The sequence below is a fragment of the Oxyura jamaicensis genome, chromosome 4, assembly GCF_011077185.1.
Source record: "Oxyura jamaicensis isolate SHBP4307 breed ruddy duck chromosome 4, BPBGC_Ojam_1.0, whole genome shotgun sequence".
NCBI lineage: Eukaryota > Metazoa > Chordata > Aves > Anseriformes > Anatidae > Oxyura > Oxyura jamaicensis.
In genome coordinates, this window is record NC_048896.1 from 42,999,550 (window position 1) to 43,027,024 (window position 27,475).

The 27,475-nt window shown below is 36.4% G+C and overlaps 1 protein-coding gene across 25 annotated transcripts in view; it reads left to right on the forward strand.

Moving 5' to 3' along the window:
- CAMK2D (calcium/calmodulin dependent protein kinase II delta) overlaps positions 1-27,475 on the forward strand; it is a 167,436-nt gene that overhangs the window by 110,039 nt on the left and 29,922 nt on the right. For 4 of the 25 annotated variants that reach the window (XM_035325607.1, XM_035325604.1, XM_035325605.1 and 1 more), the window contains exons 7-16: positions 4,684-4,786; positions 10,391-10,474; positions 11,492-11,586; positions 13,148-13,270; positions 14,350-14,433; positions 15,298-15,340; positions 19,097-19,134; positions 20,664-20,696; positions 25,079-25,138; positions 26,736-26,777. In XM_035325607.1, coding sequence (XP_035181498.1) covers positions 4,684-4,786; positions 10,391-10,474; positions 11,492-11,586; positions 13,148-13,270; positions 14,350-14,433; positions 15,298-15,340; positions 19,097-19,134; positions 20,664-20,696; positions 25,079-25,138; positions 26,736-26,777 — 705 coding nt within the window. The remainder of the gene's footprint in view (positions 1-4,683; positions 4,787-10,390; positions 10,475-11,491; positions 11,587-13,147; positions 13,271-14,349; positions 14,434-15,297; positions 15,341-19,096; positions 19,135-20,663; positions 20,697-25,078; positions 25,139-26,735; positions 26,778-27,475) is intronic. The other 21 variants (XM_035325606.1, XM_035325629.1, XM_035325610.1 and 18 more) reach the window with 11 other exon arrangements.

Genomic DNA, 27,475 nt, shown 5'->3' on the forward strand with positions numbered 1-27,475 from the left:
CCCCCCCCAGCCGGGGGCTCTGCCTGTCCCCGTCCCGGCGGCGCTCCGCCGTGCCTCAGCGGAGAGCAGCAAACCCTAACGAGCAGCCGCGATCGGTGGACGTGTAAACAGTGTTCTTGCCCCCCCTTTTTTTTTTGGTGTTGTTGCCTTTCATTTATTGGTTCGCTTCACCTCCGAACGAGAACGAGCCTCTAGCGTTTGCTGGAGAAACTCTGCTAAAGGCGTACCAATACCTCGCTGTCCGGATCTGGGCTCAGCCGTCTGAGTCTGCTGTCATCAGTTGTCAGGACCAGGGGAAACAGCAGTCACTTTCCATGCCTTTGGTGTATTCGCTGAATACACTGTGTTCCTTTCTGTCATCCAGAGATTTTGGGGCAGGGTATGGAGGGGGGAACTCTTTCATCAGCATGATTGGAGCACTTCTGGGACACATGCTGGTGTTTGCACATCGCATGTTTCAGTGAGGAAAGGCCTGCTGCTGGAAGAGTGCTGTCACAAGACCTCTCTCTCCTCCGGATGACTGGGCTGTCAAACATGTTCAGAAAGTTGGAATTTCTACAGCATTCTCACCATGATGGTCCTGAGAAGTCAAGTTCCTCCCAGACGAACACTGGTGTGGGGACAGAAGCCTCAGACAGAAAGCTCCTGTGCTGAGAAGAGCATCACCTCTTTCTTAGCTGTGTACTCTTGCCTCCTGTGTTTAAGGCATGTTGGCATGCAAAAAAACAGTTAAACATCCTTTTCTTTTACTGAGAAGCTCAGAGAGGCAAGTTTGTCTCTCAAAGCTAGTAGTAAACTAGCCTCATGGATAAGGGAGAGGACTTTGGGCACTTGGGCTTCAAGATCTCAAGTAAAAGAAGACTTTTTTCTGAAAGCAAATGGGTATGCACTATCTGAAATACCAGATCCTTTACAAAGGCAGAAGAAAAATGGCTTGAGAGCTAAGGCAGTGAAACACACGCTAATTCTTTCTGGCACAGCTTCTCTGTCTCTTTATTTTTCTTCCAGAATGAGTTATAGGGAACAGGAATTTCCTTCCAGGACAGGAGTTTTCTGGTGGTTAGTATTAATTTTAGAATCAGAATGCTGTCTTCTTTCTTGCCCTCCTTCACTCCCAAAACAATAACTGTTACAGTCATTGTTTGAATTGATATAAGTATGTGTCATATGATCATAAAGGATTACACTTGGACAGCTTAGAGAGCACGATGGATTTCAGAGAGATATACAAATCTTCAACCTGTTTTGCAATTCTGGATTTCCCCAGGTCACGGTTGTACAAAATGAGAATGCCGAATCTCTATCCAGTCTGTAACTCTTGCATGGCAGGGAGCTGGCTAACATGTACCAAGTCTAAATGAAAAGACGTCAGATTTGTCCAGCTGCTCTGAGAGTTTCCTGTCCTCGCTGCACATGCAGTATTATGCTTTTAGCATGAAAAGGAATAAAAAAACTTGATTGGTGCCTTGTAAACTGATGTCCAGGCTACACAGTAAGGAATGCTTTCTAGTATGTTTCATATATTCACAAAAAATAACTTTTTCTTCGGAAATGTATTAAATGCAGCTGTTGCCTGCTCCAAACCATGTGTGGATTTCTTATTCTGGCAAATCCGGGATGAACTGGAAAGAGTGTGAGAAAAACTGTTTCTGCCAAGTTGTAGTACCCAGTTGCATTTCTTTCTGAAAGTGAAAACTTCAGGAAACACAAAACCATCCTTCTTCACTTACTACTTTCTGGCAAAAGAAGAATAAAAGAAGAGTGAAATGAAAGACTGTGGTAAAATTGCAGCAGAACTCTGTACAGAAAAGAAGATGGAAAGGCCCAAGAGCAGAACTACAATATGCAAAAGATGGCTATGGCCTGGCATGGATCTTTTAACTGCAAAACTCGATGAATTTTTTTCCAGTAATACAGACCACAATTTGATGGCATGTTTGGGGATGTGGGCGGGCAACAAGAGGAGGAGATTTGAACAGTTGAACAATCTGTTTTTATTTAACCGACCTTAAAGTGTAATTTAGTAGCAAATGGGAGCTTTTGCAACCCCTTATGACCTGCAAAACTGTGTGTTGGTGCTCTTCTTGAAATCCTTGTGCAAGTCAGAATGGTGGCGGATCCTAGATCCAGAAAAAACTGACCTGTTAGTGGTAGCCTGTCTTTAACAGATGGTGGAAGTACACTTCTGTGTAGGAATTTCAGCTCTTGGCAATCAGCAGCATGGCTGCTTTTTTAAACCCTATGCTTGTGACCCTCTTGCATTCCCCATGGAGGTTAAATTAAAAAACAAAAACAAAACCCCTAATTTTATTGTAGGGAAAAATACACAGAGATATATTACTTAATCTCTAAGAAAAAAGATGTTTGGAAAAACAAAGTGTAAATCATGTTAATTTATTTCCAAGTAATTTCAATAGTTAACGCTGCCATTCTACATGCTTGACTGCAGCCGGTCTCCCGATAGTACGAGGTGACACTATTGAATCCAACGCAGAGTCCTGACCATCCCGGACTGGGCTATTAATGTTTTCCAAGTAATTGCAGTCATTCTAAGTTCATGCATGATAATTATCTGGTATGCCTTTTGTTGTCCAGAAGTGACAGCTGCATGTTGTTTAAGGGCATAGTCCATACAACACTGTCCAAAAGGCTGTTGTCTTTGGCTTAGGAAAAACTCGGTAAATCCGCTTCATCTTCTGTTGAAACATATTCATCTCTGATGGTGGTGTTTCTCTAGAGCACTTTGGCAGATTAAAGATGTGTAGTGGAATTAAAAAAAAAAAAAAAAAAGGAAAGAAAGAAAAACAGCAACAGAAAACACAAAACTACTATTTACTATTTTGGATGGAATTGTGTTGCTAAGTGCTTGGTAGAGCAGTACTGCTGTTTCAACCAAGAGGGTGAGGCATTTCACTGCTGTTGGATTGCTGAAGGTCACAACAAATAAGATCATCCATTGGTGTAAGAGGTTTAGTAAGTAGTGCATTCCAGGAAATAATTACTGTAAACTTCTCTCACCCCTGTAGAAAACATGTAAGAACATATGTGGCTAGATGTTGAAGTTAGTGTGATGAAACAGCAAGCAATGTGAAATTGCTTAAATCAGTATTGATAAACCTAGAGAAACGTCCTGAGTGATTTGGTCAGTGTCTGGTTGGGTAATGTCCCTGAAGTGGTTACTGATAATTGAAATGAATATAAAGATCATATCTGATTCCCAGAAACTTTAGTCTTGGTTTTGAAAAAAATTGGAAATAGGAGATTAATCATGTAATTGTTGATGAAAAGGTTTTAATGTGACCTTTTTCTGTGATATAGCAACTATGGGCTGAGTGAGAGATGGTGTTTGTAAATTGCTGAAAAAATGTTCCTTTACAGTTCAGTGGGAGGGAAAAAAAGCACCTGTAAACTAAAGATTTTTGTCAAGGCCAGTTTTGTTGTTAATTAATACAAGCGTCACAGTGGTTGAGGTCTTGATTACGCTCAAGCATATTTGACACAGATGTATTAAAGAGCCTCTCCTTAAAGAAGCTTATAACCTTACTTGTTCCCAAGATCAGTACCTGCATGGGATTGACTGTAATCACATAAATAGTCCCTTGGAAGCATATATGATTGCTGCTGGGCTTAAAACAAAATATGTATTTAAGATTTTGCAAGATTGGTTCACCAGTGCCATACTGGATATAGTGATAGAGCACTACAAAAACTGCTTCTGAAAAAGTCACAGCAATACCCTTGAATGAAAGGTCTTGATAAATATATAACAAAACCTTTTTTAAAAATAATGGATTTAGGAAAAAAAAAGTCAGGAAAATACTATAGAAGTCAATTTTCTGAAATCATCTCTTGCATTCTACAGTATTTTGTAAGTTTAAAAAATAAGGCTTCATAGAATAAAGTTGTCTTTGGACAATTCACATATGATGTAATTGCTAAATGAGGTTAAAAGGATACATTATGAACACTAGAATGAACACCATTGTTAATGTTCAAATCCTTTACTTCTGATTCTGTAGGTATACTGTCGCATTTGATTTCAGATGATACCATGTGCTCTAAAAAAGCAAAGTGGGAACTTTTGCAGTCTTGTATTGTTATTTGTGGTAGGTTCTCTGCAAGCACAAATGTGGGCGTGATGTTTTTGCAGAAAGATTTGCACTGCAAATACACCTGCCCTCTAAATACAAATATGAAAATATGGCTGCTATTGCTATGCTGTCATGCAAAGCATATTTATGTTCCGCAGCTGTAGATGCCTGATCCTGCTAACTGCGTAGGTCAGACTGCTAATCAAAGAATATGTGTCTTTGGGGGATTTCAGCAGTGTTTTTCCAGTAGTGAGCTGTTAGGACTCTCTGAATCGTCCTATTAAAGAAAAAGGTATCAGAATGCCTTATGGCCATTCTGGCCTATATAATTTTCTGATAGATGTGCCCATTTGTCTTGCCATTATATGGGGTCATGAAGCCTGTTTACAGGCCTGGTGGTTCTTCTCAGTAGGAATGGAAAGTACAATTTTTGTAATTCTATGGAGAAAATGCATGGTGTTTTTTTCATGTTCCACTGCTTTTAGTATTTGTTCTTTTCCAGACTACCTTAACTAAAGCCAAAAGGGAAAAACTGTTTAAAATATGTTTACTCATCTTTTCATCTCATTTTTTTTTCTCTTTCTGAATAAAGCCTGAGAATTTACTTTTAGCTAGCAAATCCAAGGGAGCAGCAGTAAAACTGGCAGACTTTGGGTTGGCTATAGAAGTCCAAGGAGAACAACAGGCTTGGTTTGGTAAGTAAATATTTTTTATTTCTTACCATTTATTCAGCGTTGCCATTCAACCTTCCAAACCTCCCAGTTCTCACTCTAGTGTAAAGTCTGTAGCTGTGTGACTACATGATTTGTAGCTTTAAGGGAGGGGTATTTTGTTCGTAGTTCAATCAGCTGGCTAAACTTTAGATCGTTTTCTCCAGGAAGAACATTACCTGTAATTCTCACCAAATCAAACAGAGCTTGGAAGCAGACCTCGTATGTTTAAAAAAACAAAAACAAAACTACAAAAGTGACCCATAGCTACATTTCCAAATCTAAGAGCTCACTTAGACAAGAAGAAGCACTGCTTCATAACCTCTTCTTCATTGGCAAAGCTAATTCACCTTCCTAAATGACACAGAATAAATTGGCAGAAGTATCTTCCGTTGGCACAGCTATGTTCCTAGAGATTTTGCAAGCACAGCAGTACTTTGTAAGAGATAGGATGCAGAGGATTTTTTTTTAATTCATGCTTCTAGTGAATATATCATTACAAAAGGCCCTTTTGCATGTAATCTAAGTGCTTATGATATTCATTGACCCTGAAACTTAGGTTTCCTGACTCTGGGCTTGTCCCAGCTTTTGTCTGCCTATAAGTTTGACTAAGACATAGGTATACAAAAGTCCCTTCTTCTTAATTTTCTTTTTCATATCTTCATATATCTCCCTCTATATATATTCATATATATATATATTCATATATGAAGGAAATTCAGGTGTTGAGGCTGGGAAAGGAGATGGCTGTTCTCCATCCCTCTGGAATGGTCTGGTGTTCTGGTGACTGATGAGTGACACCACAAGCTAATACAGCTGTCCAGTGATCAAAACATGTTGTCTGAACAGCTGTCAGTTGGAAATAATTGAAAAAAAAAATATTATGAAGCATTTTGAAGTGTGACTTGAATGAAAAAAAGAAACACACATGGGGTTTGTGAGTACCTGAAACTGTCAACCGTCATCCACATCCAAATCTTGCTGTGACAGTACAAATTATCTACCCCAGCTGTTTATATTGTGGTCCTAGAGGTGACTGCCCCTTCAGATCTGCTAGTAAAGCTGTTCATGAAACTGTTCTTTGACACACAAAGTTAAAAATAACCTGTCTTATAAGAATGTTCGATAACTAATATAGAAGCATCTCATATGGCAGATCGTGGAGACCATGAATCCAGGAGGTGAGAGAATGGTTAAACGTGTCTGGAACCTGGTGCAGCAGTCTGGAAAAGGTTTTCTGCCTGTAGCTTACAAATATATTTTGAAGCTGAAACTGGAGTTTCTCAGCCATTTTGGTGATTTTGAAAACTTTACCTTCATCTGGGATGGATCAAAAGCATGCTTACTTGATAGTGAAGGTCACAGAGGTGTATCAGAATGTGGAAACAAACTGTGTGTGCATGTAGCCACCAAAAGAGTACACGTTCCATGCTTCAGATCAGCTCACGAAACATTGGAAAGGGAGGGTTTCTGCCCTCCTGGAGATAGCAACTCACGTGTAAACCAGACCTCTGGAATTGATACCTGGAGTACTGTCCTGTACAATGCTTCACTTCAGGGTATGAAAAAAGGATGGGGGATAGTGCATTTCTCTCTAGTCCCACTAATATATTCCTTTCTGTTAATGATTAAAAAAAACTCTTATTACAGATTAACATTTGCCCAAAGGAAAAGTGTAGGAAAAAATTAATAATGATCATTTTAAATAATAAGATATAAATATAATGCTTCTATCTCAAATACCACCCCCTTTGAGCAGATATGGAGCACAAGTCAGAAGTCATTGTAAATCCCAGGAATGAAAAAATGTATGCATTTGTAGCAGCTACATATTCTCACTTCCAGCAGCTAGGAAGTGCAGCTTAAAATTGAACGAAGCGTCTGGGAGCTTGCTCGCAAAGCTTAGAATAAAAGCACAAAGGATTTTGTGCATGCGGTGTGTTAAGAGATTGAGTTTGAAATCTAGGATATATCTGCGTGTGGATGCACAGGCAGTACCATTGGACATATGTTGGTAGCCTTATAAGCTAGCCTGTTGTTTTAAATCCCAGCCTTTATATAAATGGATTTCAATAATCCAGAAAAGGCAGTGGAGATTGCTCTTGCACATTAACAAAATAGAGTTGTGCAAAAGGAGTTGAATAGAAATAAAACAAAATGCAAGTGATGTGTTGAGATGATGAAAACATCATGAAGGAAAATATCAGCAGAATGAACTTGACTTCAGGGCTATTTTCTCCAGATGGTATGTCTGTATGGATGCAGACAACGCACATGAGACTGCATCTCCCTGTAAAATCTTGCGCTTTATCTTTTTGGTCAATCGTTGCTTGTGGAGCGTTTGTTTCAGACTCGTAGCATCCTGAGGACTGCCATGCTGAACTTGGTAGAAAGGAGAGTGAGCAGATTGTTTTCAAAATACATATATGTAGGGAACAGAGAGGCTGGCAGCAAGATGATGGAAGGAAGTAGTGTGACGTGGCTCTTTTTAAATTTGTAATATTTGATAAAATGAGTTGGTTCTGTACCTGTTTTGGAACTTCCTCTGCAAGTTTTCCATAATGGTCTGTGTGCCTGCCTTCATCTTCTTATGACTGCTTTAGCAAGGCAAAAACATGATGTGCTCAGTGTTTTGAACTTTCTCTTGCTTCCTTCCAGAATATTTTTCTGCTTTCCAGTGGATTCTGCGGCACTTAGTGACTCATGGCATGCTCTGATTCCAATTATAGCTCTGCATCAGTATTTCTCTCTTTCTATCCTTTTTTTTTTTTTTTTTTTTTTTTTTCTCTCTTTCTTTTTGTGTTTGTGTATTCCTCTGGTGTGATGGTTACAGTTCTGCTTCAACCGTGGATGTGCACCAGCAGGATACAAGCCATAAGTCTGTGCGTTTGGATACTACAGGGATATTTTCCCAGTTTGCATGTTCTAAAGCAAACCTGCTTCTTGCCTGTTTGCAGGAAGTGTTACTCTGTTTAGATGAAACTCCCCACCCTCCTACCAGGTGTTGAATGTGATGGGAAGGTGTCTGACAGGCTCCACTCGCTCTCTCGGACAGACTCGCTGGGACTCGCTCAGTGGAAGGGCTGCAGTTTACTCACTGGTAGTTAGATTTAGTCCTAGTTACACCTTGTAGTAAACTAAGTCCAGCCTTCTTTAGTCCAGGACTAAAACACACACCATTTAATTAAGCTGCTCATTTAAGCAGCTCCTCTGAATTTTTTTTTTTGGTAGTTGTATTAAATTTAGGTTATATACAGTTAGTCTTTCGATCCAGCTGTGCAGAAAAGAAGGATACTGCCCTTTATGTGCTCTCAGGTGCTTGCTCTTGCCCCTTGCTGCCTCCTTTTCCATGTCTTCTCACCAGGCTGTTCATTTGAATGTTTATTCTGGTGTCAAAGGGAGTTATGTTAGCGAAGATAGACGGCCTAAACTGTTTAAACTAGCATGGTTTATTCTGCCAATTTATTTTGTAATCCTTGCATGAATGGCACTAAGAGGCCATAACTCTAGCAAGGTGATGAAAGCATAGGACAGCTCTTCTTGCGGTAATTGCTTCTGCTGATGTTTAAGATACATCTCCTGGTATTAATTTTAGTTTATAACATGGGATTATAGTTAACCTTTGGTGCAGCTTTGACTTGAGACATGCTCACCATTTATGAAGTTAATTATATGTGTAATCTTCGTGTAAGAGGGTTTTGAGACCGTAAGCTATTTAAGGTTGAGTAACATGCTATCTCATGTATGCATGCACCACCAAACAACACAAGGCACCCTGGGCCTCTGAAGTACTTATTCACATTGTGTGACAATAGGAATACAGGGTGATACAGTGTTTTCTAGGTTACTGTACAGTCACAAAAAGTTTCCAACTTTGCAAGTTGTTGTTTTTTTCTGTTTGTTTTTAGCTAAATTACTCCTACTAGGAATAGTTTTCTGAAAAATGCACTCATATTTATTTCTGACATGTTGTTTCTGATATGTGTAGGTAGACCCATTCTGTGTCCTTGTTGAGAGACAAAGTTATCTAAGTAGTGTATGTATTTTCACTATGAAGTTTAGTTTCAAGTGAGGTATAATAATGTTTATGGAGCTATGGTAAGGTTGAACAACTTAAATTAATACGAAAAAATTAATGTAGAGCATTACACCCAAGAAAAAATATGAAACCACTCTATTTAAAGCTACTTAGAGCATATATTTATTAGCTTCTCAAAGGAGCTTAAAGTATGTTTCCTGTATGATAGGACTGTAGCAATTCATGGCTCTCATATCAGGAGACTGAGAAACACAAGCTTATTTTTCATAAAAATATTTTAGATAAATTCTCAGTAGAATACACAGAAAGTGTTCCTTCATTTCCTCCTCCCACCCCAAAATGATTGCCAGCTGCAGGGCAAAGGCTTCCTTTTTCTGTAGCTGTCCACTTTACATGTTATCACTGTCTTTCAGAAGTTCCATTGCTTTTTTTCCATTCAGCACAAATTTTTAGGAATACAATGTTGTATTTCAAAAATAAAACGAGGTCCTTCATTAAAGCCACAAAATACCTTTCAAGAATTTTCAACCATTTATTTCAGGCAAAGAAAGAGCAGATACACTAACAGAAATGGTACAGAATGTTACTGGTCTTTTAAGTTTTTACCAAGTCTACATTCACACTTACATTTTTTATTTCTGCTGTTTAATTGCTGTCAATGAAAAAGGAAGGAAGAACATGTAAATTTTAAAGGCTAGATGATTTCAGAGATGCTTTTGTGAACCTCTGTAAGGAGGTTTCCACAAGTGGCATGACTTCAAGGAAATGTGTGTTGCAATGGAAACACATCTTATTAGGAGAAGCTGTGCGGAATAGGAACAGCGAAGGCTGTAAGAACCATAGAATCGTTATGGTTGGAAAAGACCTCCAAGATCATCTAGTCCAACCATTCCCCCAACCACCAAAAGAAGGCTGAAACCCAAGATGGTTGTTTTCATACTGAGCAATAGCAAGTTGTGCTCTCCCAAAGGCATAATTTTTATAGTTTGGGGCTAGTTTAAAATAGACTAGATTAGGCTAGTGATTAAAAACAAACAAAAGCAAACCTCATGGCCTGCATGGCATGTATTTTCTGTTTTTCAGTTAGTATCTCCAAGGGGATCACTCAGTGTTTCCCACACTCCCCCTGCTCCACTAACTTTTTTGACTTTGACCCCAAGCAGATGTATTTGCGCTTTACTACTGGATGTCTTGCTACAGCTCACAGTAACGGACAAGTCACAAAGGAAATGTTGTCAGCTATCTTGAAGCCCCTCTGGAAGCCTTCAAGTGTTGCACTGTCACCAGACCCCTGACACCACTGCTGAGTCTGGAGTGCTAGTGTAGATGGGTCACTGCACCAGATCTGTTGGCGGAAAGGGAATGGGCCAGATCTACAGAACCATTCCTATTACTGTTCCTTCTAGGTGATTCGCTGTAGAGAGGAAAGTTTAAACTTAAGTGCTGGATGATTTGAGAAAGACCTGCGTGTTGTGAGCTGACGTGAAAATCGCTTGCTTTTTGCGTTGCACATACAGTTTTTTGAGAGTATTTCCCTTGCCTTATGACAGGCTTTGCTGGCACTCCAGGATACCTTTCTCCAGAGGTCTTACGAAAAGATCCCTATGGAAAACCTGTGGATATGTGGGCATGTGGTAAGGCATTATTCTGAAAGGTGACATTTAGTGCACTGTAAAAGTACTCTGAGGGAGAAAAGATATCCAGAATACCTTGTATTCAGCATCAGAAAATAGGTATTAGTTAAAATTTGATACTAATTGTTATATGAAGTCATCAGATATTTTGTTACTCTACCAGCTTTGTTTATTTTTGGATATTATTTGTGAAGATATGTTATTGCTGCATTCTTTACAATGTCTGCCCAACAGATTTTTATAATACTAGCTGCATGCACACAATGCCTAACTAGTCACAATGCCTAACTAGTTACAAAACATAACGATTCATACATATGGTCTAAAAACTGATGTGACCAAGATACTCTAACTGCAGTTTTAAACCCTGAAGCTAAAGTTTTTGTTAAATGGAGTACAGACCAATTACTTTATCATCCAATTCTTGAAACATTGTAATTTATGGTACCAGCAAAGGGGTAGCTACCTACCTAAGAACAAATGGTACCTTTCCTTCTTTTACTTCTACCCACACTTATTTGGTTGTATTTATGAAATCATTTTTCTTTAGTCATAGTGAATCATCTCTGTAAAACTAGCAGGTGGACTTTTTAATTTCCTATCAAACATATATTTATAGAGATAAACTGAGTTACTGAAATTTTCTTTGCGTGAGATTAGTTAAAACAGAATCTTACAGCAGTACAATACTTGATAACACCAGAGGTTAAAAAGAGGCATTTTTCTAGACCATCAATCATCATTGAAAAGTGCAAATCTATTTCTCCAGTTAACTAGACATTTTCAGTGTGTCAGATCTGATTTTGTGTCAGATTCATTCTTACCCACACTCTATCGGAAGTTATCGTGTGAACCCTGCATTTACTCTTATCTGCAGCAGTGTTTTTCAGGAGCTGGGATGCTCCTATTGAGCTGTTTGTCTTACATGGTTGCCAGGTGCAAAATGATTTTTGTTGTTGTTGTTGTTTGTTTGTTTGTTTTTCTTGAAATCACTTAATACTACTATGTTTCCTACAGGTGTCATTCTGTATATCCTCCTGGTGGGATATCCTCCTTTCTGGGATGAAGACCAGCACAGACTCTACCAGCAGATCAAGGCTGGTGCTTATGATGTATGTGACATATTCTGTCTTCTAAATTATTTATTATCGCTCCTCTAAGTAGGAGCTTTCTAGAGTGAAAAGTGAAACTAGATTTATTCTGTAATTTTTATTTTTATTTTTTGTACTGGCTATCGTTATGAGCCACTCAGTATAGTAAATGTCACTTTAGTAACATGAACATTATAAGGATGGGAATATCTATACTAAAATAGTTTCAGTTTCCCTATGGCTCCAAGCTTTCATTGTCTGGTCCTTGTATAAATCATAAAAGTTTATGTTATCCTGATAAGCCTGTTAAGATGTCTGTGCTTCTGATAAGTATTTCTGAACTCCTAAAGTCCTGTTGTTCTCCTTATGGTTTATCACTTCAACGAATTAGTTATTTTAAATTGTTTCTAAGAAGTCTTAAGTTTCCTAAATGCTCTTGTATCACCCACTTCTGTAAATATGAGCTGCTCAAAAATAATAGTTTCATTAACTGTATGTGTATTCCAACAATAAGCATTATGACTGTTGGTAAGCATCAGCTGATGATTTGGTGACTTTATGAATTTTGCAACATCATCCATTTATATTAAATTTAACAGACAGAAGGCCATTGCTGTTCATCTTCAAGTCATTTGTGAAAGAGGAAGAGGAAAAGACTGAACCTTCTAATTTTTAAAAGCTCTTAATTGAAACTAGTCTTGGGGAGTAATGACTGAAAGGTGATTGTTATGCTAGATATGTTATGCCTTTTAGTGGAAACTAACTTAGGGTCTGTCTAGTCTTCTTCCAACCAAACAAGGAATTATACAGTAATAAACAGGGTGACAGTGGGGAAATACGGTTTCAGCTGAGAGTGCAAGAAATGAGTAAGAGCAGAGACTAAACTATACATCGGTGTTGCACATAACATAGTAAATACTTGTGAATACTGCATCTAGATTATATCGAATTCCTATGGCCTAAGAATAAACGTTTTTTAGTACTGGAAAACAAAATGCTCAAGGTTGAGGTCTGTTCACAAAAGTATTTTAAGATCTATGTATTTTTTATTCCATTTCCATTTGGGCAGATAGTTTGAGTACGTGTAAATATTTTGCTGAGCAGGGAGGTGGTAAATCTAATTAGAGTTATGAATTTATACACTATATACAGATAACATTAATACTGACATTGAAAGAAAGCAAACAAGGAGTTAGAATAATAACGATTAATATTTTTGTCTTTATTAATAATGAAATTAGTACTGCATTAGATTCAATATGGCCATATTCCTCTCGGTTGACGGGAGTCTGTTAATCTGTGTGCTGATGTTAGTTTATCCTATGAAGATCAGTTGGCATCATGTTATTGTAAATTTATAAATACTTTGTGTCTGAACCAAATCAATAAGAAGTCAAAACAGTAAAGGACAAAAATATTACTTATAAATCTGGCTAATGCAATCTTTTATAATTGTGGAAAAACATTTTTTTTTCATTAGATCTAGACAGTAATATTACAGAACTAATATCAATAAATATATTTAGGTAAAATTGTGTAGCAATCATGCAAGATAATATACATGTACATATTTTTTCTTAAGTTTCCCTCACCAGAATGGGATACAGTGACTCCTGAAGCAAAAGACCTTATCAATAAAATGCTCACTATCAATCCAGCGAAACGTATCACAGCATCAGAAGCACTAAAGCATCCATGGATCTGTGTAAGTAATTTCTGGATATTTAACAAAGTAATTTGATAGACAAATCAACTTATGGTATACTTCAGCATACAGTGGAGGTGCTCAGAGGATAATTTTTGTCCTTGTTTGTGCTGTTCTTTTGCAGGTATTTAAGTAGTAGAGTGCACAATTGTGATTATACTTACACAGTCAATAGTTTCGTACATTGAGGTCTCAGCCTGGAATAAGACATTTTGTAGAAGCAAACTTCTTTGCCTTGAATTTGTGATGTAGATGTTCACTGCCATAATTAGAAAGTTATTTTAAATTCTGTAGGGAAAAAAAAATGTACAAGAAAGTAAATCTCAGTTGCATAATGCTTTACATCATTTTCCTATAACCATTACAATGAAAATGAAATTTAAAGGCAGGAAACGAATGGACTTTTTGTAAGTCAATTTACTGTTAATAGAGGTAGACCGTGTTACTGGATTCAGGACCACTTTCAAATTCTCAGTATATTTTACGTTTTGACTTTACAGGCAGTCTGGGCTGATAATTTGAAAGTCACAGTGAGGTGTACAGCTCATTGCCAAGTCTTTATTCATTCCAGTAGGCTGCATTATCTTGCCTGTAAGATTGTGATGCAAATTAAGTTGGGTTACAGAGAAAATGTAGGTACTGCTGAATTTTCTATGAAATATTTCCTGCTTCTGTACCTCACCTAATACCACTAATGTTAAAGAAAATCAATCCTCTTGTTTTAAAACATATTTTCAGGAACTATAATTTAGTATATTACTTTGAGTATGTTTATACTGTGTAACCCAAGTTCTAAGATTTAGTGTTCTTCTTAGTCATTATTAAGGAAACTGTGAAAAAATAATTTATTTCAAGAGGACGTTACACATAGGAAAGACTGGGTAAAAAGAGACCTTGAGGTTTTTGTTGATTTGGAAATTTACCAGATGTGTAGAAGCCTGCAAAAAGCAATATTCATGTAGGGTAGAAATTGAAGACTCAACCTTGGACCACGAGTCAGAATATGTATTTTGTAGAGTAAATAAAAAGCTACATGTCTGTCTGAGTGCATTAAAATAAGTCTTTTCTTCTTCCCTTAGCAACGTTCTACTGTTGCCTCTATGATGCACAGACAAGAGACTGTAGATTGCTTGAAGAAATTCAATGCAAGACGAAAACTAAAGGTAAGAATGAAAACTTCTGCAAGGATGAGTAGGTAATTTTGGAAAGACAAAAGTGTAATTTGGCTTGTGGTCCGTGTATAAAATAAATGGATCGCAGGGGAATTTTTCTTGAATATTCCTATCATGAACTATTGGATAGATGAACAGCTTTTGAGTGTGAGGTTCTTACCTTTTAATGAAAGAGAATAGAACATAATATTTTCATGTGAGCTGTGCTACTAAGCATTAAAAAGTATGTAATGCTGGAATTGATATATCCTTTTGCAAATCTAACTGTCTTTCTAACCAATTACAGATAAATGTCTTAAGAAAGAAAATTTAAAATTAGTATTGCATAGTTTTGTTGGATTCAAAATCATGTCAATCACCTTCATGTATACACATTAAACATATTTTCTGAAAGAAAATGACTTAGGTTGTTCTTCTAGGTTATCATGTATTTTCTCCTGATCAGACAGCGTAACTTTGCAAATATGAGCCTTTCTAATTAGCACATTACAAATAATAAACTTCTCTTCCTACGAAAGAAAAATAAAAGAATCTAAGCAAGTGAATGAAGTCTGTTTTATATGCAGCAATATATTATGCTGTGCCTGTGAATACTCATGTTTGGGGCATTATATACTCACAGTCTGTAACTATGTGAAATTACCAGGATGGCTAGTAGATGCGTGATTGAGATTAAATTATAATTTATGCTTTCACACCATCATGAATGACAGTTAATGCTCAGACAATCCATTCTTTCAGGGTTAATTAAGCAGTTTATGTAATGGATGCTTGTTTACTTTTTTTCCTGTTGTGTTCACATTCAATATTTTAAACGAGTGTGTTGTTAATTTGAGAATATATATGTATACACAGGGGGCCATTTTGACAACTATGCTGGCTACCAGGAATTTCTCAGGTATGTTCATTGAGCTCCAGATTCATAGAGTTTTTATGTTTTGATGTTTGCAGTAACTAAGGTGTAATTAGGATTTATTAGTACACAAAGATCTTTGTTACTAAGGAACATATAAACATGATCTGTCTCACATTTTTTTTCCTTTGCAGAAACAAGCAAGAGAATTTAAGCTATTTGGGCTAAATAGAATCACTTGTAGCAGACATCAGTGGTGTAATTTTTCAGTAGAATGTGGGTTCCTTCTTTTTAAATGTTTAGTGCTATCTGTTGAAAGACAGGTGGAATTTTCCTGTCTTATTTTGGTGGAGGAAAATCGAAAGTAATACATATAATTCCCTATGAGTAAGTATGGTCAAAAAACAGTCAAAAAGTCACTTTTCTATATGTGAAATCTCATTCGAGAACTTTATTGCATCTTGCATTTAAAAATAAACAAATAAAAAAACAACATCCATTCTTTATTGCTTTGCTAAGAAGTAAGAAACGTACTAAAATTGGTCCATCTTTTCCCTGTCTTCTGTTGCCTAGTTTGTTATAATGAGATGTTTCCTCTTTATGAAGTATTTTTTTAGTGAGTGTACATAGAGATTTAGATCTTTATATTAAATAAATTTTAATAGCAAAAACTAGAATATGTTTGATGTTAGTAGAGTTAGAATTGTCCTCAGTAGCAGTATGGCTGGAACTATGATGCCATGCTGAATTTTTCATTTTGCCATTTGAGATCCTAAAGGCATAGTTAAAAAGAATGCCAAATTTGAAAATCAGTAATATTACATACCCTCCTACTCCAGTGATGTAACTGTTGGAGTGTAGCTTGATTTATAGACAAAAACATGATAGTGCTTTTGGGCATGTCTTGAATAATAATAAGCTCTGAATCATCCAAAATAAATAATAATGAATGCAAAAACAATTTGTTCAATTTGCACAGTACTTGAAATACACGTTCTTTCTTAGTTAGGTTCCTATATTTAATATATACATTCAACACAGAAGATTACGTTTATGTAAATTTCATTGGGTTGAGGCTTAATGAATTGCCAACATCGTTCAGTTCATTTTCAAGGTGGGAATGCTGTTGGTTGCATATTTTGTAAAACTTAGTTATTTTTAAATATCAAACAAGTACATCATTTTTCATCACTTTTCATACCTGTCACTGTCTGTATATGTAAGAGTCAGTTCCAACTTTCATGAAGGAAAAATGCTGAAGTCATCTTAAAATGTGATTTTGGCATGAAAAGCAAACAGGGTTTTGGCTTTTTTTTCTTGATTATTTTCACCTGTCATCTCTGTTTTACACCATAATGACCCCATAGTATCCGTTGATGGCATTTTATTTTTCAAGTTGTTTATTCATTGTATTTCATTGCAAAGCATGCTTTTGAAGGTCATTTGTCCATAACAATGTGGTTATAAAAGTGTTTTTATTTTCCTTTTTCTTTCTTCCTTTTATGTGGAATGTATATTTCTTGTGAGGTAAGACCCTCAGCACGTGAAAGGAACATCTTTTTTCTCTTCAAAATTGCTGTTTGCCCTAAATCACTTTAATTTCTTCATGTTGTCACAACGCCATTTCTCTTTAGTCTGCTTTCTGGCTTATTAGCACTGCCTTAGGTTTTATTTATAGCTATTGCTTGTAGTTGCAAGAAATCTTTCATTGTGGGCTTAATTTAGAATATGCTAATTGCTTTGCTACTGCAAATTATTTAAATATTTGATTTGTATGCAGTATCTGTGCTTAGAGAAAGATGAATTAAAATATAAAATGAAAATAAAAATAAAAAGCATTCCAAGCCAAAAACAACAATTGCAAAGGCAGCTGAGTATGAAATATGTCCTATAACATAAAATACTGCATAATAATCCATACCAGGCACATTTTAAAGGACATGCTGGCAGTGCCATAAACACAATACTTGTAGTTACTGCTTTTGGTGCCTTCATTTTACTGGCTTTTATTTAATTTTTTACATATAACATGTAATGTTGGTTAAGCATTGAAAGAACTCAGAAGTTTTATGCATAACTGTAGTCAAAGAATCTAGTTTGTTACAAACAGCAGCCTATAAGAGTTAATGTATGTTTTCCCATAATTTTATAAGCTATAATGGTATAAAACAGGCTTCAAAAGCAATGAACTTCTGGGTTTTTTGGCCATAGGTTGTAGAAATATCTCCTCCCCTTTGCTTTCCCTAAGTGAATTTCTGGAGTGCCTGGGAGAGTTTTAACAGCAGTCTTTGCTGATGTCTATAGTTTATAAAATGCATTTGGAGGGGTGATGTATCCGTGAAATTCTAAAAGGTAATCTGGTCATCTGGCTTCATCATCCAGTTCTTTTTTTTTTTTTTTTTTTAATGTAAACAGCACAGTAATGAACATCAGTTATTTCTGTACAATTTCTTACATTTTATGTACCCTGTACAGAGCTAAATGACCACTTAATGCAGATGGAGCCAGTGAGTAAGCCACAAATACGCAAATGAACTTCAGTTTTAAGCCAGATAACTCATTAACTCCAAAATCCTCAACTAGTTGGAGCAACCTCAGTCTAGCAAGCTCCAATTATTTCTTTTTGTTTGGCTGCTTTGGGGTTTATTTTGTTTTGTTTTAATGGAAAGATACCAGTAATGATGGGAGCTCGTATAAGGTCTGCCTCCCTTTGGTAATGCCAGCTTGTTAGCTGGAGCATGTCTCTTTCAAAAAAGCTTCCTAGTTCTGAGTAAAACAGTGTATATAGAGCAGCGCTTTCAACCTAAGCTGTGATATACCTTTCAATGGGAAGATTGGATCATCAACACCAATAAAACAAAAAACCAAAAGGCTTGTTTTGTAATTTATTATTCTTCAAGTCTTTGGCAGTGAGTCGTCAAGCATTTGCACTTTAATGAATAGTATATTTGAATTTAGTAGGTCTCCCAGCATGTTTTTCTGCTGTAATGCTTGCAGGTTCTGGGCTGCAGTGTGCTTTCTTGCACATTAGCCCTCCAAATTGAGTGATTTGGAATAATTTGGCCTGATTCTTCATGCTAGTTTAAGTGGTGGGATATAAAGCATAAGTAAATCATGGCAAGTGAGATTTTGCCCACCACTTATTTTGAAGAAATCTGATCAGTGTGCAACGTGATTGAAAAGTGGCAGGCAGGTTTTTCTCAGTGAAAGCAAAGCTGCCATTCCTTATTACTAACTCCCAAGAAGCACTCCTCCAAAACAAAACTTCACTAGCAGATTGTTCTTTCATATTTGTGATTTCCCTGGCCTATCACACAAGGAGACTGATACTGTCCTGGTGGAAGTCCCCAACAAACCATGCTCAGATGTGATGTTTTAAAAATCAGTTTGCTTTCGTTAAATGGAATAGGCAGTCACGTACCTGACTGTGCTTTTCAGATACTTTACTGATGTGATATAGGCTACTTCTGTGGCACTCCTATATTAATAACATCATTAAGATACCAGCTGCAACTGTTTCCTGTATGCCACCCAGAAAAGTTCCTAACAGCTAGGTTTTGTATTTTATAAGTATGGTTAACCGTCACCTTTAATCAGTGAAAGAAGAGATGTACGATAACCTGAGGTATTTGTAGCTTCTTAAACATTATCAACATTTTATTTCCTGTCCTCAGAGCAACAAAAGGAGGAAATAGAGATTGAAAATGTATGTGCAGCAGGGAGGCAATGGGGGTTTACTGCACAGCTGATTGACCTCAGTGGTGACCATCTGACACTGAAATTACTTGTCTCATTTTACAGCAGCCAAGAGTTTACTGAAAAAGCCGGATGGAGTTAAGGTAGGTTAAACACATGCTTTAAAATACATATTCTTAGTCACCACCTACCTGTAACTTCTAGCAATTCTTAGATTTGAGTATTGTTATTTCTTTTCATGATAAAATGTGTGATAAATAAGTGCTTCTTATTATGTATTTGAAGTCATAAATGTTAGTAGGTGAAACTTTAAGAAATGAAATAAAAGAAATATTTGAAAAACAAGCATTTTAATAAGTGGAAAATAGAAAACTGCTGGAGAAAATATTTTATTGATATTTCAGTGAAGGATGATTGTGTGACTCAATGTTATTAATTAGCTTATAAATATAAATGATGCTTTGGTGGTGGCCATATTAGATAGCTAGGTATCAGTGCTTGTCTGCAGCTCTGTTGCCTCCATATTTCCCCTTGACTTTTCATTAGATTCCTTGGAAGACCAGAAGTTTTACTGGTAGGCTTGGCTCCACATGAGGTGTATCCTGCCAGATGTACTTGCTATATTTGGCAGAACTTGAGGGGTTTTGTATCTCAACAAATCAGCTCATCTTGACGAATAGATCTTACTAAGAAGGGAACATTTTGGCAGCTTTCATACATGATTTAGAGCTCCTATTCTCATGTCACCAGATCCTGCAGGAGGAGAGATGCTTCACAAATGAGTGTTCTGGATAAATACTTTGAAAAACAGCCAATATATATATATATGTATATATCTCACTCAGTAATGAAAAATATTGTATTTATTTTCTCTGAGGACTCCTGAAGACTAAAATAAGTGCTTAAAGCTTTCATTATTTGATTCAAAAGAGATCCTTCTGCTCTGTGTTTTCTCTCAGGAGTGCGTCTTAGATCTGAATTTTAATTTGTTATTCAATCTTAACTTTTTACTTTAACAAAACATTGTATGCTTAAACACCAGATTTGTAGTATATTTGTCCCCATTCTCCCAAATATGTACACTTTTCCTATAAAAACATGTTGACACTGACAAAATAAAGTGATTGCACTATGATTTCAGTGCTTCTCACTTAGAAGCAGTAGATACCTTAGCTATATGGAGAAGCATGCAGTCTGTACTACTCAGTCATTTCTGTGGAAAATCCTTAATGTGATTATTGTGGAATATATAGATTTTATGTACTTAACTGAACAGATATTCCTTTATAAATATCATTCCTCCTACAGGTCTACAATGGTATTTGTTATATCTCAATTTTTATTATAATACAGCAAACAATTGTTGCCAAAATTTTGCCTAAATTACACGGGCTGGGATATGATGTTTCGGTTTTCAGCACGCTATATATCTGCTTTTTGTCTGCATGGTCATGTGGAGCAAAGGGAGTAAATTTACATCTGGGGAAGTCTATTTTGGTCATTTCTTTTATAGTTACTATATTCTCCATAGCATTTTTCCACTTCTTCCTACAGCTTAAGTTTTTTCCTATTAAAAAGAGACAAAAATATATACTGTACTCCATGCATTGATACTTTAAATCCAACCAGTCACATTTTCTTCTTTTCCTTTCTCTCTGACTGGTCAATTCAGAAAAGGAAGTCCAGTTCGAGTGTTCAGATGATGGTGAGGATCTTTATCTGACAGATTTTTCCTACGGCGAAACGTTCACACCTAGAAATCAAACAGTTGCATTTAGTTTTGTTAACATACTTCAAGAAGCTGAAAGACTTTACAGTACAATCTTGTGAATTTTAAGCCTGCAGTTGCTATATGAATTGTTCTGCAGTTCTTTCAAGCAAGAGTTTTATTTTTTTTACCTGGGGACATACAAAACCAAACAAAAAGTAGATGTAACATTGGCCAATGCAGCTGTCCTTAGTAAATAAAAATAGTAACAAAACAGTAATCTTATAACAGCCTTCCATTAATTTTTAAAATCTTTTTGCATTTAAAGCTAATAGCATTACTATCATAAAATGTAACACAAACTACATTGCTGTGCACAGTGAAATAGTATTGATTTAATCGAGCAACTATAGATCAGGGTGCCATGCTAAATGCTTAGGAATCAGAAAAACAATTTCACAGTCTGTCCTTACTACAGCCTCCCAACTAACTTCCTTCCTTCACGGCTCCGAGTTTTGTCACAAAGCGTCCCAACTGACAGTCAGTCTCTTTTCTTACTCCTCAGCCTACTCTATAGCCATGTATTCATTTGGCCTCTGTGGTCCCAACAGCCCAGCAACTTCCTGTACCCTGTTGAATATGGTTTTGAATATGAATTTTGCGATGTTCATGATGATGTGCTGTGATGTCCCAGCCAGCTTCTGCTGCTGCTGTGGGTAGAGGGATGGCAAATGCTCCTCATCCACACCTTTCACTGGGAAGGGCAACTCTCCTTGAAAAGTAAGAAGGTTCTGGTCAGGTGTGGGCAGGCATGTATTTATATAGGAATATAGTCGTCTCTTTGGGTGAACAAATATTTTCAGTGACAGAGGATCAGTGGTAACAGTGCCCAAATGAGGATTACTGGAAAAGCTGGTGAAGATATTTCTAGTAGCCCAAATGTGATGTGCTTTAACTTTTCGTTACCGAAGTATAATGTGCAAAATTAAATCCCAAGATGCAGGTTTTGTTTCTTAAAATATTTTTATATTTGACAAAAGACCTGTAATGATTCTACAGTCATGTCCAGATGTTTGGAGCATTTGAATGTGTCCAGCCTGCACCATGATCAGACCTAAAAGAATGGCTCTTGACAAGTGGTGTGCTAGTATAAAAATTTTCCTTCTTCACAACAAACAGAAGATCACCACTTTGGTATAACTGAGCTTTAGAATAATTGTTTAACATGATTTTTTCCCTTTTGAACCATTTCCCTCTTCTGTTAAAATACATGCAAAATACACAACGTGTGTTAACATATGAACAAAAACCCACAAGTTATGTGCTCTGTGGGAGAGAGAAAGTATTAGGCTTATTTCTGATTTCTCTCAAAGTCTGAAAGTTCAGAAGAAATAATATACAGAAGTATATTATAGCATAAAAGCATACAGAAGAAAAAAAATTTGAATTGCTATCTCTTTCTGCTTTTACTAATGAATGCTATATTCTCATTATGTTACTAAGAAGTTTTGAATATATTTCCTGCGGTTTTCAGCAGTAGCTGTAATGGATATTGTTTATTTTTATAGGACTTTCACCAAGGGAGTATGGACCCAAGCCTGCTCTCCTTACTCAGGCAAAATTGGAATTGGAATTTGATTAACCTGTTTTCATTATGTATTCACCAAGAATCTTTTGTTTGGCATATCACTTTTTTTTTTCCTTCTTTCTTTTTTTTTTTTCTTCTTCTTTTTTTTTTTTTTTAAGCTACAGGAATAGAACTGTATAAAATCTGATGAAATGTTTATTTCTTTCCTCACATTTTTGCTAATGTGTATCTGTGCCTTTTGTTAGGTGCTTTTTGTTCATAGTTTTTTGATGACTAGGCTGTCACCAAATAAGAACTTTCAGTTATATAACTGGATACATGAATTTTCTCCTGTTTTAGAAGATTTAGTATGCCATCAAGCAGTGTTGTTTCATCCAGCACATTCTGGATGTTCCATAATTCTGCTACAGAGAACTTCCTTTTACTGAAGTAGCTGGGTGTTTTTTAAGGTTTTTCCTGAGTAAGGAGTTCAGGTTTTGCCAATTTCACAGTCCCATAAATATCTAAGCAAGTTAGTTGGTATATAAAATACTTACTAATATGTATGTCTTCTTGGAATGAAATTATGCACCAAGGTATTTTTTCTCTCCCTGTCGTGAGTTCAGATACCCCTGTAACTTACGGCTGAAATATCACGGAGTGTATAGCAGTGAATAGCTGAAACTTATTTGGCAATAACTAAGCTATTTGGGACCATAAAATAAACACCTGGAACTCAATAACAACTCATTTTCTCTTAATAGCTATTTCCGTAGAAAGATCATTGTTTAAAAAAATAAAAAATAAAAGTGTTTCTTGTCACAGTGCTCTACAGCAGGACATTGATCTTAAAGAAAATTATTTTGATTTTATATGGGAGAATGGGTCCTATCACAAATATTACTAGATTACATCTAGTATCAAAACATTCCCTGACTTTTTTTTAAGTCAGTTAAACGTTTGTTAGGATAAGGAAGTTTGCAATCTGTAATCAAGTAATGCAAACCCTGCTGACATTTCTAGAATCTAGACATGCCCTCTGTAAGACTTCAGGTTAGCTGCAGGCTTAGTTCCTGCTACCAATATATCACCTGCCACACCTTTACCGAAGTAAAATAATCATGAAAAATTGTCAAGGATAATTTCAACAACTCAAGGATAATTTCAATGTCAAGGATAATTTCAACAACTTTCCCCAGTGGTGCTAACTTCCAAAGGCTTGAATTTCGCAAAAAGTTGGCACAGACCAAACTTGAAATGCTTCACAGCCTGCACCACTGAGAAGCTGAATACTTCATCTGAGGCTATGGTCATTGGGAAGTTTAAATTAGAAGTCTGATGTTTCCTGTACAGCTCTTTGTGGCCTACTATTCTAGGACTTACTCATTCCTTATGCTTTTTTGTATTTATTACTTAGCACATCTTAATTTTCTAATTGGTTTTAGAAAGGCTTTTCTTTTAGAAGAAAAAGTACTTTACAAGCCGACCCAAAAAATGCTAGAGTTCTTCTTCAAATGATGAAGTTATTTATTTTTTTTTGCAAAAATTCAATAATGAAACAATTTTGAACTTCTGTTCATTTGTTTTGCAAGTATATTATTAAGCACTGTGACTAAAAGGTTCAGTAGAAGTTCATTTCTGATCAAAGTCTTTCCAGACTCTATATCTATGCACCCAGTTCTGCATGCTGCTTTGGATTGCTTTTGTTAAAATTAGACATGACCGAAATGTACATGAAAATATTTCCTAATAATTGTTAAAGAAAAATGACATATTTCAAACTAATTTTTACCTATACTTTAATCTCGCTTTCTAGTGCATGTAAAAAGTGGCTTAGTACGTGACTTCTAGTATTTCTGTTCTTTTCATACCATGGTATTTATGAAAGCTGAATTTAGAAAATGGATTTAAAGAATCAGATAACTTCAAACTCACTGCTAAACAGCTTATTTGAACGAAGAGATTATATACGTAAAGGCCAAAAATTTTGTAAAAGTGTAGTACTGTGCGAAGCTTAAGAATTAACTTGGTGGCCTACGTGTAAATTAAGCAGATACGCAGTGATTTGTGTATTAAGATTACAGATGCTGTAGGGTGAAACCTTACACTTTCAGTTCATAGTACCAAATTGAAAGGCTAATACTCAGTTACTGCAGGATTCTTGAAATAACAAAAAAAAAAAAAAAAAATCACAGCTGGCAATTGTTTTGTAGTAAGTGACACCAAAAAAGCTAAAGGGGCACCAGTCTCTTTCCAGCATCGGTTATGTTTATTCAGGTCTGTTCCCAGAAGACAGTAGAACAAATGTGTAGATATTTGAAGAGCTATGAATAACCAAATATTACTTATGCTAGTGCTTGGTAATTAGAAACTAAGTACAATCGGGTGCAATTATTTAATACTGTTGCATGACAAGAAATCACAATGGCTATTTAGTACTCTCTTCAAACCCATAATAAATCTTTTTTTTTTTTTTTTTTTTTCTTTTTATATGTGTTTAGCTGCTATTTAAAGGCCTTCTGTTCTTTTAAGTGTCACAGCTGAAGTCATGTATACCTCATACAGAACTTCTTATAGTTCATCTGAAAACCGGTAGCTAGCATGTTTGGAGGAGTTGCAGCTAGCTATCAGATCTATTGTTAGTGTTCTTCCAAGTTCATAAGTTCATCTTTCTGTGATTCTTTATTTCCATATCTATATCTATATATAGATATCTATATCTGTATATAGATGTTCTATACAGAGAGATATAGATACGTTGCCTACCAAGAGTTCTAAGGCCTGTCTGTTTCTATTTTCTGCATACCTACAGATAAACAACAAAACGAACGTGGTAACCAGCCCCAAGGAAAATATTCCTACCCCGGCGCTGGTATACCTGGAATCTTCCTTCTCATGCTATCTTGAAGTTTTTGACTGTCTTCTGTTTGTTCTTCCCTCTTTTTTTTTCATGCTTTTACACTGTTTGCTTTCTAAGAACAGGTTTTTGAAAAAAACTTTTGTTTGAATTATGTTGTTTTTTTGTGTGTGAGGAAGTCCATTGTTACAGTGTGTTTATTAATAGAAAATATTACATGCAAGCTGGATGCAGTAGAGTCAGCATTTGTAACTGTAGCTGGATTTTTTTGCATGCTGTGCCAGAAAGTGAGTAGAATGCGCTTTATGTTGCTCTTAGCTCTTTGCCTGATGATTGTTTGAATCTTTTTAATGCTAACCTTTTGGGAAAAAAAGAAAAAAAAACAACTCTTATTTTCTCTGCTTTTGTCTTAGTATAAGTATTGATATCAAGGAGAGCTAACAGGATTATTGCTAGGCAACCATAAAATAGACCTTATTCAGATTTTCATTCCATATTTGCTGAGACTCAGCAGGACTTTGCAAGTCTTCCCAAGGATCGAGAGGCATGTAGTCCTAAACATTTTCACTTCTCTTGCATTAAAGCTGCAGGAGATATTACTCATTAATAAGCTCTGCTAGGCACATATTACTGATCAGTGCTGTTCATGAATGTTTCTGTTGCAATCTTGCTTTTATTAGTATCTCCTATTTCTTAGGCATACATGTGGTTCACAAATACGAATGCCAGTGTGTAAGTACCTAATTTTGTGAGGCATTGTGTCCCATATGCAGGCATCACTTAGGAAATATGCATAATTCTTACTCACATTGGGAGAGATTTTTCATCTTCAATTTTTGGGCAACTGGCACTGAAGCATACATTGCTAAGTAATTTCAAGGACCAGTTAACAGGTAGCAGGTTTCACACATGAGTATATGGTCTATGTTTCCAGACATAGACACAAAGGACAATGGCTAGTGCTGAAAGCATGCTGGCTAACTGCCATTTCAATGATTATTTAATCTGTTTTATTATTAGTTTCCCCAAATCCTTTAAAAAATAAAATACACTTAAAAATGATGCAAAGATCTCTTTCACTTATCCTGTGCAGCTCTGCCTGGGCAGCAACTGGTAAAAATCTACACATTCCTAAACACAGTAGTGTTTATAGTTACTAAGCTTATCCTTAATCTGTATCAATCCATCTGCACTTTTATTGATCGTTGTGGTGTTAATACTAATACAAGCAAACATGCTTAAAGAAAAGAGGTCATTCCTGGCCTTCTTGTCTGGCCTGGCTCAGACAAGAAAAGGAGCAAAGCCCTTTCAAAGTGACCTTGTGAAAAAGAGAGCCTCTGCAGGTCTCCGGAGCTTCAAAGCCCTGTATACATTGGTCATGAATAAGGTCTTTGCATGCTGCTGCGTTAGGTGAGATGGTCTTTTTTTGCTGGCTTGCTGTTGAAGAAATATTTATTAGAGGCATCCAGTTTCATCCTCTGGCAATAGTTAACAGTTGTTCTAACTCTTGTCACTGTTCAGCATTTGTGAGCTGGCTCTTCTTGCACTCCCTCGCACTAATGAGAATGTATTTACCAATGAGAACTCTTTCTCTTATTTTGTTCTTGCTCAGGAGCCCCAAACTACAGTAATCCACAACCCTGATGGAAATAAGGTATTCAGAAAGAATCAACTCCATCTTGCCTTTCCAAACCACACATTTCATCCACTGTTTCACAACAGAGTAGGGCCATTTCAGGAATTTATGGAGCGAAATCTCATTTCTGCATTTGTTACACCTGGTGTCTCTTGAGCCCGTTTCATCTGTGTTCATCTGCTGCATGTGTTCTGCTGGTTGCTGTGCGTCTCAAACTCTTGGGGGAGTCGGCAGCAATTGGCAGAGCTCAGTACCCCGTGCAGCCAGTCTCGGGGAGCATTGTGTACTAATTGTTCTGGCCAAAATTTCTCCATTCTAAGTTTAAAAAACAAAACAAAACAAAAGAATGCTGTTGTCAGAGTGTGGTGAGGTTATAATTACAATTTTTATGTGCAGTTGTCACCTTAGATAAAGACATCATTTCAGTTTATCCCATCTGCTGTTTCTCAGCATGCTTATATACCATGTTTTGCACAGGACTTTGGTTTTCTTCCATAACATCATTGAGCAGTTTCAAAAAAAAAAAAATAACATTTCAAGTGATCAAGAGGTCTTTTTATTTTTATATATTTTCTTCCTGCTGTTTTCCTTTTCTTGTGTATTGTGGTGTTTGTGTTTGGCAGCTGGTTCCTAAAACATGTTTTGTTTGTTTGTTTTTTTCATGCATGGACTTGCAAAGGGACAGGAAATACCATCATTTCCATACAACACATGTT